Below are 14853 nucleotides of genomic sequence, written 5' to 3'. Positions count from 1 at the left end.
AGAGTTTTCCAGTTGCCCATCAAAGCATCCTAACTGATACAGAGATCAAAAGAGATGACAAACATGACACCAGAGTCCTAGTAAACAGAATAAAACATGAGAGGGCACAGGTCACAACACAACAAGCTTCCGACTGACAAGCATCCTAACCATCTTAACTCTTCTGAAAGAAAGGGGATTTAAAAGAAGTTAAAATGAAAGTTTGTGGCGACCAAATGTTCATCAACAGCTAATGGATAAGCAAAACACGGTATATACATACAATGGATTATTCAGCCTTAAAGAGAAATTAAATTCTGATATATGCCACAACACGAGTACACCCTTAAGATATTATGGTAAGTAAAATAAGCCAGACACAAAGGACAAATACTGTGTGATTCTACTGACGTGAGGTCTCTAGGGGAGTCAAATTCATAGAGACAGAAATTAGAATGGTGGTTGCCAGGGACTAGGGGGAGAGGAAAATGGAAAGTTAGTGTTTAAGTGTGTACAGAGGTTCAGTTTGGGAACGTAAAAAAGTTCTGGAGGTGGATGATGGTAACAGTTGCACAACAATGTGAATGTACTTAATGCCATTTAACTGTACATTTAAAAACGGTTAAAAAGGTAAATTTTACATTACGTATATTTTACCACAATTTAAAAAGTATGTGGGGACAGGCCCTGTGGCCAAGTGGTTGAATTCGCATGCTCCACTTAGGTGGCCTGGGGTTCACGAGTTCGGATCCTGGGTGAAGGAGCTACACACCACTCATCAAGCCTTGCTGTGACAGCACCCCACAAAGAAGAACTAAGACTTACAACTAGGATATACAACTATGTACTGGGGCTTTGAGGAGAAGGAAAAGAAAAAAAGTATGTGGTGATCCACGGGGGAAAAGAAAAAAACCTCTGCATTTATATAAAAATTTCCTATACGATAACAACAGTTCTAAGCTGCTGCTCAACAAAATGCAGGGCCAGTAGAATGACAAGAAAAAAAAAACTATTAAAGAAGCCACTAAAATGTGCTTTACCTGATGGCTTGGACCAACACGAATTTCCCCCTGGGTACTGTTCAGCCTCCTGTCATGAAAAGAGCAGATTAGGTTAGCACAATATAGTTTTGATACAAACATTCACAGATTTTTCACAGAAAGTAATTCTCTTCAAATAAATGAGGAATAACTCAGGAAGAATTAACTTCTCCACTACTGCTAATGCTGCCCTGTACATGTGTACTCCCCCAGCCCACACACAGCTCTAAATTTTTGTCTTCTAAAAACCCTGTTACTGCAGCTTCCTGTCATGAGTACCTATACCATCATTCTTTCACACCTCAGAGAGACAGACACTCTTATAGGACAATCCCAATAGATGCTTCTTCTTTTCAAAGCATTTCAAGTTGCCCTACCATAAATCTTAATAAAATATAAACAAGATAACTTATGCTTCCTAGCACACACACTGGGTCATCCATTCACTCATCAAATATTTATTATCTACTGTAACCCAGGAATTGCCTAGGTGTTGAGGATAAAGCAATGAACAAAACAATGTCCTTGCCTTCTTGGAATTTATATTCTAATTTCGGTAAAAAACAAAGAAACAAAGAATAGGTCAGATGATAATAAGGGCCTTAAAGAATTAAGTAGATGGTAAATGATGAAATATTTTTATAGTTCTTTATACATGACAGTCAGAAAAGGGCTTATTATAACATAAAGTAAAACTTGAGCAGACGTGAAAGAGATGTGAGGGAAGGGACCCAGAAGGTCTAGGTGAAAGAGCTCGTGTCATTCCTGTCTACGCCATTCTTACTGCACTTGCAAGGCTCTCCCCTCCCTTGCTCCAAATCCTAACCATCCAGGTGCCTTTTAAAAGCCACTATTTCCATTAAACCTTTCTTGATTTCCTCCCCATTTCATTCCACACACCCTCAAAAGTGAGGGATGTCGTCTTCTTTTCACTCCTTCATGAAATATGCATTGTCTTTTTTGTCCCAGGCCTTGCACGGGGCACTTCCTGGGTGCACAGTGATGGACAAAGAAATACATTCCCTGCCCTCCCAGAGCTCCATTTCCCAGCTCCCTGTTACCCTCAACTTTGAAACACGACTCTCTGTGGGCTATCTCAGGAAAGCTCTTTCTGTGCCCAGTGACAGCCTTTGTTGTGTTTTACAGTCACTCTGAACTTTCAACAGTGGCAAGGAAGAAGGCATTGACATAGTGAGAGCTACTCAATGATTATTTGTTGACTTGGACTGAGCTACGAGCAGCTAATAACACAGCAGAGGACCAGAGAGCCTCTTGTTTTTCACCCGTGGGTCTGATACTCCCACCCTTACAGGTGAAGTTGTTAAAATAAATTTTGGAAAACTGTTATTTCCTTCAGGGACCTTGGGTCCAACACCTTCTTTTAATCCAAGCATTTTTCTCATGAGGAGTCTTATCTTGGCAAAGGTGTGCAGTATATGTGATAAAGGAAGAGAGAAGAGTAACAAAAAGAAAAGAAGACATGTAGTCCAGTCCTTCGACCTGGGGAGGTAGCATCCATCCCCAAAACACCGGAACAAGTCCAATCACTACAGTCACAATCACAAAACATTTCAGGAGAAACAGAGGACAAAAATGCTAAGGGGAGTGTCAAAATTAGGCAGGCTTCAAGAGGAAACAGACCCTGAAGTGGTTAAGCTCCAAATAGACTTTTGAAGGAGGTAACAAGCACAACAGCAGAGCAACACAGAGGACTTCCCAAGCGGGAATAAAATCCTGCAGAGGCAGTAAGCTGAAAAGGAGGGATGTGGTGGGAGAAAAGCTTGCACGAAGTGCTGACTTTCATATACAAGTCATCTTCATTCCTTTAGTAGAGAACAGTATGTTGGAAAGAAAAAAAAAAAAGCTAGAAGATGGATTGTTCAGCAGCTTTACGCAGGAATTATGAGAAGCTGTTTTAGGAGGCAGGCAGAGGAATCAAATAGGCCAGGAGGCTATTATAATCACGAGTATTTAAGAAAAACAAGCAGTGTTCCCAACCATTTCTCTTCCAACTTGTCCCTTTCTGTTTCATAACTAGCTGTGAGCAAAACTAGCTGCCAAAAACTCTCCTCTATTTCTAAATACTTTCCAAACGCTTGCTTGCCTACAAGTGAGTCTAGCCAAAACGTATCATCTCAGAAACCTTTAGCCACAGCCCATCCAGCAACTTGTGCCCATGGCTCAACTTTCAGGTTCTTCTAGAAGGTCTATGTTATGCCGAGGTTCCCAAATGGTTGGTTATGAAGGCATTTCCTCATCACTGCTACCTACACTGCTAAGTCCTTGATAATTCCAGGACAAACACTCCTGATTTATTTTTATTTTAATGTTTTTTCTGTGTTATTTTTTCTTTTAATATTTTAATAAGCCAATATTATATTTAGCTCAAAAATGTGCCACAATAATAATAAACCCCCCAAATACCTGATTGAATAGAACTATTTAATTCCACTTATTTGAATAAAAATAGGAGGCTCATAATTATTAATCCTGATATAAATAAGACAAAAAAATGTGTTGGGGCATCTTAAGAGCCTAAATTGAAAATTGTTTCGCTCATTCTTATTTTTATGTCAATGAAGGGTACCAATAAAGTGAGTAGGTTAAAAAGTACAAAATAATACAGAACCTATTAAAAAGTTTACTTAAAAATCAATTTTTACAACAAAAGTATTTCTTAATTATATGCAAATTTTAAATAGTAGGGTTTCATAGCAAGAGATACAACAAAGTTATTTTTGAGCAGGACTAGGATCCAAGGTAAGCAGACAACGGCATTAGGCTACAATATCCAGGAACCCTGGAATAGAGAATACACAGTAGAAATACTTTTTAGGTCCAAGAGAAAAAGAGGTAGACAGCACAGAGAACCAGATGCATCCGACAAAAAAACTGTCAGAATATGAACTGAAGATGAAAGACAAGAAGTAGTCTCATGCGTAATTGGCAGTATCCAGCTGTATCTGGAATCCATGGAATAATCACAATCTTCCCTTCCTTTAATAGCATCCAAACTCTACACTAAACTAAATGTTCCTCTCCTGCTGCCTCACTGCTCCCTTCTTCCTGAATGCTCTTCTTGTGGTTCACACCGCACTAGCAGAGGATGATACTCTGCTATGACTAGTTTGGACATTTCCTACCTGCACCCACTGTGGAACTGTAAGCTTCTAGAGTACAGGAACTGAGATTTAACTCATTTTTTGTATCCCCAAGAATCTCAGACAATACCTGCCTGGCATTATTATGCATTCAGGACAAATTAAAAGTTCCTTGGTTGCATGACTATTTCTAAAACTACTAAGGTGTGAAACTTGACAAAAATCACCAGGAATTATTATTGAGATGTAATATCAATAGCTTGTAGAAAAACACTCATAATAATCACATACTGACTACTATAGTTTTCCTTATACTTACAGTAGTTCACAAATTTTTTGGTCTCATAACCCCTTTATACTCTTTAAACTACTGAGCATTTCAAGGAAGTTGTTTTTGAGAAATTTCAAAATATCTATCTATTTTAAATAGGCTCATTTTAAAATATGCAATCAGCTCTTTACATATTAACACATTCTTATGAAAAACAATTGTATTTAAACAAGAAAGCAGTGAAAATAGAGGCACTGTTTTACATTTTTTGCAAATCTTTTTAATGTCTGACATAACAGAAGACAGCTGGATTCTTATATCTGCTTCTACATTCAAATCCTTACAATACGTTGTTTGCGTTAAAGTATACAAAGAAAATACAGATCCATAACTGCATATATGTATGTATAGAACCTCATACAGACATATAACTGGAAAAGGGAAGACTATTTTAATAAGCTTTTCGATAATTATGGATATTCTTTTTGATACTATACCAAGGCTCAACAAGTGATCGTTTCTTAAAGGTTTTTGCAGAATGTGAATCTAAAACCTTATCAATGATCTTCTGGACTCTTTTACATTAAAATCCATTGGTGTGTCTCAGCCTTTGAACGGATCTTCTATTCAGACACCATTTTGTAACGTCATGCATTGGTTAGATGGAAAATATTAGTTCACTAAGTTTTATAGATCTTCCAAATATCAACACAGCTCATTATACAATATTTTTTAAAAGTTACATTCATTAATATCATTACTCATTTTATAAGAGCCTGTAAGTGTACAGAAGTTGTCAAGCTCAGAGCATCGGTACAAGTTTTTCAAAATTCTAATTTTTACTTGAAAGCTCAAATCTTAGCTTTGGTAAATACTATCAGTTGTTTTCCTTGAAATGGCAGCCTCACTTTGTTCATTTTCAAGAAAACGTCTGCCGATTACCCAAGTCTGAATAACCACAGTTTGTCAGTTATTCTTTCAAATAAAAATAGTGTTCCATAAAAAAGTGACTAGTTCTAACTCAAAAAATAATCCGTGTCCTTCGGTATGCACTAGAAGTATTGTATGTCACTTCCCGAGTCATCACAAAGAACATTACAAAGACAGGAACTCAAGGGTTGAGATTTGATAAAATTAATAATGGGGTCCATAAACCACGCTTTGAGAAGCACTGATAATACATTCTGAACTTTAGAAAATACTGGAGGCTAAAATTCAAAAGGCCCCTAACCTTGAAGGATAAAGCTTGCATCTTCTATTTGTAATAAGAGCTAACATTTGAGTACTTTCTATCTGTTCTGGGTGCTCTACAGTATTATCTCATTTCTATGTATTAATTCATTTAATTCATATCTTGATATTAATGAAAGCATTAGTAGTGATATTCACAGATATTCAGATCTCACTCTATCATGTGTATAAAACAACATAGCTACTAAAAAGGTTTCTGTTTGATGTGAATAAAACAACATAGCTACTAAAGAGGTTTCTGTTTGATGTGCAGCGCTGCTTAATTAACACAGTAGGTCTGGGCAAAGCCAGGATGGTCATCAATTAAGGAAGGAAAACCCAGATCGAGGACGGTGTAAATCCCAGTAACGTCAGATAAAAGACAGTATGTATGAAATAAGAAACCAAAGATGGAAGTCATATCCCAGGATAATGCAGGACACATGTATGTACACCTTTAACCTTGCCTCAGGGTTTTCACTTACATTATTTTAAATTCAGGTATCTTATCTGACAAACACAAGCAAAATAATAATACCAGTTATCACTTATTAAGTGCTTTCTATGCCAGCTATACATTATTACATTATTCCCATGACAACTCTATGAGGCAGTATCTCCACTTTATAGACTTATAATAACAGTACTAATTTTAACATTAAGAAAGCAACTAACATATACATTGAACATTTACTATGTACCCGGCATTTTGAGCTAAGCAAATAACATACATTTTCTTATCTAATCTTAAGGATGACCCTGTAAGGTAGGTGCTATTATTACCTGTCCTGATAAGGAAACTGAAGCTAAGAGAGGTTATGAGTTGCCCAAGATTACACAGCTAACAAGTGAAAAAAACAGGATTCAAACTCAAGTTTACTTGACTCAAAAGCAAGAGCTCCCAGCCACACTCCCATATGGCAGAGTGATTAAGTTACTGAACACCAGTTACACAACTAATTATGAATGGCATCAGTATGGGAAGCCATATCCTTTTCCCTAATTTATTTCTATGTTCATTTTAAGCACCAAAGCAAGACAAAATAATCAAAAAGATTTTTTTTTAAACTTTGAAAATCATGTCAAAAGAAAAAACCTATCCAAATTAAAGTCCAGTTTATAAAAACATTGTCAAAATGACAAAATTATAGAGATGAAGAACAGATTAGTGGTTGCCAGTGTTAGGAATGGTGGGAGGAGAGGGGAGGGAGTAAGCAGATCTCCACGATGATGGAATAGATCTTGCTTATGGTGTTGGTTACACAAAACTATACCTGTGATAAAATGGCACAGAACTATACACACATTGTATTAATGTAATGTCTGGGTTTTGACATTGTGTTAGAGCTGTATACAATGTACTTATTGGGGGAAATGAATGAAGGGTATATGGGAGCACTCTGCAGTATCCTGTAACTTCCTGCAAGTCTAAAAGACTAAAGTTCTTAAAGTCAAAAGAAGAGGATAGCTGAGTGGTATATTACAGACAGACTAGTGATAAGAAAGCAAGACAGATGAGAAAAGCTGATTAAATGATAAATAGATTCCCCCCAAATATATTGTAGACAGCTGAACAAGTAACTGAAGGAAAAAAATTCCACAGTTAATAAGCAATGAGATTCAAGGAATTAACTCAAGCCACATGTTTCTTTTTCCGTGTTTACTAAGGATCTTTGGAAAGGGGTCATCCTTTTTGAGACATCTTAAAGTGCAAATCATACTCCACAAAAAAAAAAAAAAAAAAAAAAAGAATTATCACCATCCTCACCAGCAAGGAGGAATTTCTCTGTGAGGTTAACATAAATAATATATGTTTTTCAAAAGTGTTGAGGTTCAGTCCCCATCATTCTACAAATCTTTGCTTTGGAATATAAAAAAAATAGTCCCAGAAGCAAAATTATAGCAATAATGGTAAGTCATTGTGTGTATTCCTTGAGTATTTAAAAAAAAAAAAAGAAATTCATTGTATATGAAATCTGACACAAAAGAAACCAATGTAACAAAGCAATATCCATGGCAACTACAACTTAATATTTCAGTTCTCTTCAGCTGCAGTGGATTAAATAAAAATGACAAGATGTTCCCTTTGAAAAGTAACCTGTTACCATGGAAACATTTTAGACTAAGAAGTAAACAGGGAGTGGACAGAAAGGAACAGGAAGCCTGCAACTGAATATCAAAAAGGGAGAAGCATCTATGCAAAGGAGATGAGAAGGCTGACTGGCCAGATGCAGGGGCGCTCCTTGAGAAGAGCATGCCAGCTGGAAAAAAGAGCCTGTCCAAACAAAATCATTTCTTCACCCTGAAGAGCAGGGACAGTGTGAGGGAGGCAAGGGTCTGTGAATGTTCACTCAAGACACCCAAATATCTCTACATGACCATGGTGATTGCTTAAGACAAGGACTTGAGTCTACAGGCAGAGAACAGGAACAAGGACATGGGGTCCAGGGGAGAAGACAGGAGCTGGTACAACAGGGGCCTTTTACAGGGAGCTGGCATGACTTCCCATTATAACCCAGACCTGGTCTCCGCCCCAAGCCGAGAATGTAACAGCAGTGTGGCCTGAGGCCCAATCCGAAAAGGGTGGGACTGATAACTTTCAAGTCAAACCCCCGCTCTGTAGCTAGCGGAATGTGTGAATGAAACCACTGTGCAATCTTCCTTTACCTGTCTCTCCATCACAAGGCTGAGGCAGTACATAATTCTTATCTTTTCTATAGGGTATTAAGTTGAATAGGAAGACTGGCATGCAATCAACAGAAAGAAGATTCTAGAAACTCCACTTACTAGCTCATTCAAAAAGTGACCACGGAAATAGTCTGTGGGTCAGAACGAAATACACCAAATTTTAGGAATATCGAAAGGCAATTTATCAGAATCACTTCTTTTTAGAAGGGTTGTGGGCAGGAGTGAAATGAGGCTGATAAGGAAGGCGAGAACAGCCTGCTGGGTTTCTCAGATTTCTCCAACATGGACACCTATTTCTAAAGCAGTCTTTAACAAGTCTGCAATTGCCTTAAAGTCCAACATAGTATCTTAAAATCCAGGTAAATTTTGTCTCCTATTCCATAACATATTCTCACGCATTTTAAGATAGAAAAAGAAAACTGCCCTAAATCTGACTAAAATCTCTGTTTTTGTACCTCCTATCAGGATGTCCCACGACTTTGGCACCCTACTACTGGGAAGGAATAATTGTTATACACACCTGAGTTTAGATGCTCAGGTGCAGAGGAAGAGCAAAGACTCCGGAATCAAATGAACCTGGATTTGAATTCCGGTACCAAGGTTCTTGAAGTTCGAAGCATGATCTTAAAGACACAATTTAATCTCTCTGAGCCCCAGTTTTCTTATCTATGAAATGAGATTCATAATGGCTAGTTTGCAAAGTTGCTATAAAAATAAAAGATGATCTACAGAAAGAAGGAGACATAGTGCCTGTTCCACAGTAGTCATTACTATTATTAGCTCTAAGTACTGACAATAAGTGAGAATGGGAGCTAATTCCTCTATTATAAGTTCTTAAAGCACCACGTACCTCTCCTTTGGCCCTTATCACAGTCATGATTTTATATTTATTTTGTGTAATTATTTTTTTCGATGGCTGTCTTGCCATTTACACTGAAAGCACCCTGCGAGTAAGGAACCAAGTCTGTTTTCAGCTTATATCCTTCCCCCTTATATCCCAGAGCTGACTGGCATTCACTAAATATACTTTAAATGCATAAATGACTCCAATATTTTAACTCAACTACTGTTTAGCCATAGATAGCAACTAAGTGCTTTGTTGCAAAATTAAGTCAAGCCACCTGTGACAGAAGGCTAGCCCTCTAAGAAAAATTAATCTGAAACAGGCTTGATACACTACCCAGGAGGAAAAAAAATTCAGTATTCATTAAAAACAAAGAAAAAAGAAAAGGAGAATCAGTCAATAGTGAAAGCGTTAATGTTCCAAAATCATACACATATGCAAAGGTCAAGACAGGAAGTCATCCAAAATCCAAAATCATAATATTCTAACTTTTTCCTGAGGGAAGGTTCCTTAGAGGCCATCTGAGCCAATCTTCTGCCTTAACAGAAGAAACCAAGGCCTGAGGAGACAAAGGTGCTCTTTCAAGGGGTCACAGTGAGCTAATTACAGAGGCTTCAAGGCCACAGAAGCAGTTCTCCTTCTACAGAGTCCCTCTAAATATAATTCAGAGTTCAGAACTAAGAATGTAGGCATTGGTTGAGGAATAAGAATTTCTATACTGACAATAAGATGCAGTAAATACAACCTCTACATAATATGTAACATCAGAAAAAAAGTGGTAAAAAAATTTTTAAACAACATGTGAGAAGGATCTAGTTTCGAAGCACTACAATGACCTTGCTCCACTGGCTAAACTTCTTATTTGTCTGACCTCTTCCCTGTTATGTAGTAATATGCAACATATCTGCCCATGAAGTATGACTCCACCCCAACTCAGGCTCCTCATGGGTTTTACCGTTGTCACCTGCTGTAAAGTAGGAAACAGCTATAAGGACCGCAGCCCAACAAGGAGCTGCATGAACACATATACGACGCTTTACAAAACAAACCTTTTTTAAACCCTGCTTGATTGAAACAGTTTATAAAGCAGCAGTATTTGAAGACTAAGCCGATCTCCAGAACAAAAACGTTGCTGGCTTTCTGCACTCTGAAATTAACAGGAATGGAGTGTCCCCAGAAAAAGAGGGACTTTGGACCAAGTAATTATGTCTACAATGCACGTTTACATGTTTCTTTGTTCCCACTGGGAAGTCTCTGGGAAATGACATAAAAAATATGACCATCACCTTATTCCTCTTACTGTAGTGGTGTGAACATGGGAGGAGGGGAGGAGGAGGCAGCAGCAGTGGTGATGGCAACACAAGCACTGACACACACATACATCCCTCCTGCTATGTTAAAGAAAGTGCAAGAAAAGAACAATGTTTAATGCTGAACACACCAAATGTTACAGGATATGGAAGTAAAGCTTCTTTAAAAAAAGAAATTCAAGAACGGTAGCTCTAAGAGAGCATAAGAAGAAAGTGGATCAATAAATGGTGGCTAAACATATTGGTCACTAATTTAATTACCATAATTCCTAACACAATTCCTAACATTGTCTTAGTTGAATAGGTTGACCCAAAACATACGGAGCTTATTGACAAAACTATACCCACATGAGATTGTAGACTTAGCCTCTGAGTTAATAACAATGAACTGAGCCACTATGTGCCAAGCACTTTCATACTGTTTTCATTCCATCTTTGTAACAACTGTGGGAAATAGTATTTATCTACATAGGACCTATGATAAAACTGAGGTTCAAAGGAGAGAAGGAACCTAGCCAACGTCACAGCTTGCCCAATGTCACATATTAGGTGGAATTTGAAGCATACCATCTAGCTCCAAATCTAATCTTTTCTCTTACCCTAGATGCCATTCATTTATTCAATATATTTATGCTGGAGGCCCATTTGACTCAGGCACTCTACTGGAACTGAGGCTACAAGAACAGACATTGTCCGTGCCCCTAGAAGCTTAAGGTACAATAGAGAAGACAATCAATCAAATAGTCAAATAAATGTATAGTTCAAAGAACTTTGATAGAAATAATGTCTAATTATCCCAACTGAATTAAAATGAACTCTTAGCTTAGACCCAAAATATCACAGAGGCTACAACATGAGACTAGATTAGTTTTCTTTGAGATTTGCTTTAAAGATATGTTCAAGAACCTGTATCCTCCCCCATCAGACACTGCTCAATACAGATGATTATCAGTTTGGGAGGAGACTCAAGAATGCATACATAATTTAAAATCTCCCTTTAGCCCCTATTTTCTATTTTCTCTCTCATTCTATCAGATATTTGTCTTATAGCTTTAGAATGAATGCCTCTCTGGTGGAAGACAACTCAGTTCAGTAACGACCGAAAAGGAAAAATTAATTCAGAAGGAAAAAGGATCAGGAACAATAAACAACTGGAGAATCACAGACATGGTGAACATCAGGTCCGAGGCATATCAGAATCTTCCAATTCATAAGCTAACAAACCAGGCCAAGAGTCTAGTAAGTGGTCAAAAGCAGAGCTATGCTGTGAACAGATTCACGGACTGCAAAACTTATGTTGACTGAGGAACATTTTAATAGATTCTGATTCAAGAGTCTAATATAATGACAAGAAAAGGTAATAACAGGATAACATTTTGGTGAACTTTTACTTTTATATTTTTTGGACACATACACTGTCTATATTCACCAACATTTCCTGATACTCTGAAGCACAACAGGAGGGGAACAATAAACCAAAAGGAAACTAACTAGCATCCTTCCAATGCCCAAGCCACACAGACCCTAGAGGACTTCACCAACCAAGAGAAGAACTTCCCATATGTTGTTCCTTCACCTCCACCACCACACAAGCATAGAAGCTGTAAAGCAGAAGATGGTGGTCAGGAAATAACATTCCAAAAATATTTTTGCAAGGAAAATATAGAACAAATGCATACCAGACAAAAAACAGCTCTAGGGACTTATCTTACTGGATTTGAAACAGAGAAATTTGACTCTTAACAACAAAGGGTTTCCACAGATTACAGTGGTAATTACAAGTCCTTGCCATCTAAACAGGTGGCTGCACACAAGCTCCACAAATGCACATTTGTATTAGGCCAGGCCAGCCAGACAAGCAGGAGAAACCCGACCAGAATTGATTCAGCTACAAGTACAGCTTCCTTATCACATTCTTTTTGCTAAATGTAAGAAAAGTTTAAGAAGAATTAAAGATCCAAGAATTGAAAGGCAGGTCCACAGCTTTTTTCCTAACAAATATTCTCCTGACTCAAACAATGAGTTTTCTGAAATAAGTCTGAAACTTTAGTCCTACGAGGATCCCACATGTGAATAACCAGCAAATGCTGCAGCGTCCAGTTCCTCTAGTCTAGAGAAAGGATAATTTTACACTTACAACAGAGAAGAAGAAAAGAAAGTAAATGTGCTTCTAAATAGAGTGAAATAAAATAAGTTTGAGAAGCAACACGACATGGTATGGAGACAAGTGGATATCTGCCCCAAACTCCCAAATGCAATGTTCAAATAAACATGATCACAATGGGAAGACAGCCATCACATGAATGGAAAAGGAGATTAAAAAATAGTAATAAATGCACTAACCGTAAATTATCCCTGCATAATTCATCTCCTTAATCGCAATCCCAAAATTGAACTTGCTAGAAGCCAGATTATACTTCAGTAGTATTTTCAGTGGCTAGAATTCACTATTAGCCTGCCTAAAAACTTTCCACCAAAACCAGGGGCCTCCTCTGATAAGAGTTGACCATGCACAGCTCCATATTCATATTATACAACAAACAGCTTACATGAAGAATTTCTCCCTGCATCACCAATGTACAATATATTTCTTTCCTATCCTATGGGAGTTTTTCAGTTGCACATTCTTCTACATTGTAAACTTCCTTTCATCTTTACAAATGCACAAAACTTAGGTGTCACTTCAAAAGTTTTCCCAATTTTTATAAGAAAAAAGGGGAGAGGAAACAAAGAGGAACAACCAATATAATTCAAAAACTTCACTTAAAATCCACTTGGGTAAGAATTCAACTTGTCCTAAATCTGCTTATTATGATTGGCTGCCTAAGTTAGCAATGGTGAGAGCTATCTGTCTGAGCCCTGTCTGCAAACAGGACACGCAAAAAGCATAATTCCCCTCACAGAAAAGACTAGTGTCCAGCCCCATTAAGCAGTGGGCACAAAACCTGGCCTTGCCAATGCCTCCACCTTCTCAGGCATCAACTCCTCTTTTTACTCTTCTCCTACAGAGTTCTCAAGTCACACAACAAAATATACATACACAACAAATGCCATCTTCTGCTAAAATAAACAAAATACCTGGAACTTCAACTTCTAACACAAAATCACTGTGTACAATTTTTTTAATGCCAAGAAATTTTCCATAAGCTCCAAAAGAAAGAACTGATTGCTTCCTTTTGAAGCAATAGAAAATAGTGTGACATAATATTTCATTTCTTAAAAAACCAATTTTAAGGTGATACTGTTGCAAGCATAATCCACAACTGTTTCCTGCATATGTCAAAACGTATGTACTGCGTTTTCAGACTTCAGAGAAAGATCACAGGAATTATAATTTGCTCTGGCAAACAGGCTCTCAACCAAAACAAGTTCCACCCACCTTCAAAGCAACCAATAGCTGCCCACCTAACACCCTTCCTAAAACATCCAAACAGAACTGCTCTCAGGCCCAAGCATTCCCTACCAGCCACACGGCAACCGAGCAGCCTGCAGGTTTGTTCTGCAGGTGCGGGAAGGCAAACAAGCTGGGCACCAGGCACCCAGCAAGACTCAGGTTAAAAGTACACCCGGAGAGGAAGGGGTGACGGAGAGGGGAAGAGGACAGCGACAGAGGGACTCACAACATTCTTCATTTGCTTAATGCATCTCTGGGTAGACCCCATTTTTAGCTTTGATTTCACGCTTCACAACACCACCTATATGACCAGCCAGGACTGAAGTAAAGGCTCTCAGGATCATGCACTATAAATGATGAAATGATTCATAAACATCTTCAGAAGTGAGAACGAGCAGCAAAAACCATCACTGTTTCGGTGAGGCCAGAGGAAGATAGCCTACCTGCAGGGGCTGAATGGATCATCCATGACTAACAGGCTCTGGTGAGTCTAGCTGGATCCCTGAACCTCTACTTACTGTTGAAACTCTGCCTCTTCTACTCTAACAACTCAAAATGGAGGCACATGCAGTCTGAGAGACCTCATAGAGCTTTCACTGAGCTTGTGCTATGACCTAAGCCTTCACGCAGAACGCAGAAACTTCCCCCTCACCCTGACAGGACTGAGCATGTGCTGTGACCCTCCCTCATCCATACACTGTCTCTCAACGCAATCAATCTCAACCCTGCTGTTTCCGTAAATAAAGCCCAGCCAACAGACTCTGCAGCTTCTCCCTGCATACCAAGCTAGTGTGCAGGGAAGTGGGGCCTTAGAAGGGGGATCCGAGACAGCCAACACCAGGGAACTTGACAAGCCAAGCCATCAGCCATCCAGAGTCTTCAGATAAACGCCCTGCTCTATCAAGACAACAGCAAGTTCTGTTTTGTCTGTTTTTTTTTTAATAAATTGGGTTTTTAAATAGCAAGATCTTCAAGAAAGAATAGAATCAAAAGGCA

The 14853-nt window shown here is 38.3% G+C and overlaps 1 protein-coding gene across 7 annotated transcripts in view; it reads right to left on the bottom strand.

Moving 5' to 3' along the window:
* The window catches only part of RERE (arginine-glutamic acid dipeptide repeats), a 403675-nt gene that overhangs the window by 134186 nt on the left and 254636 nt on the right, over positions 1-14853 (bottom strand). For 6 of the 7 annotated variants that reach the window (XM_044769612.2, XM_044769615.2, XM_070511161.1 and 3 more), the window contains one exon: positions 1020-1068. In XM_044769612.2, the coding sequence (XP_044625547.2) occupies positions 1020-1068 (49 nt within the window). Of the gene's footprint in view, positions 1-1019; positions 1069-14300; positions 14653-14853 lie in introns of those variants that run through there. The other variant, XM_044769617.2, reaches the window with a different exon arrangement.

Source organism: Equus asinus, chromosome 5 (assembly GCF_041296235.1).
Source record: "Equus asinus isolate D_3611 breed Donkey chromosome 5, EquAss-T2T_v2, whole genome shotgun sequence".
Lineage (NCBI taxonomy): Eukaryota > Metazoa > Chordata > Mammalia > Perissodactyla > Equidae > Equus > Equus asinus.
Note: the sequence above shows the minus strand (reverse complement) of the source record. Positions and strands in the feature narration are given on the sequence as shown.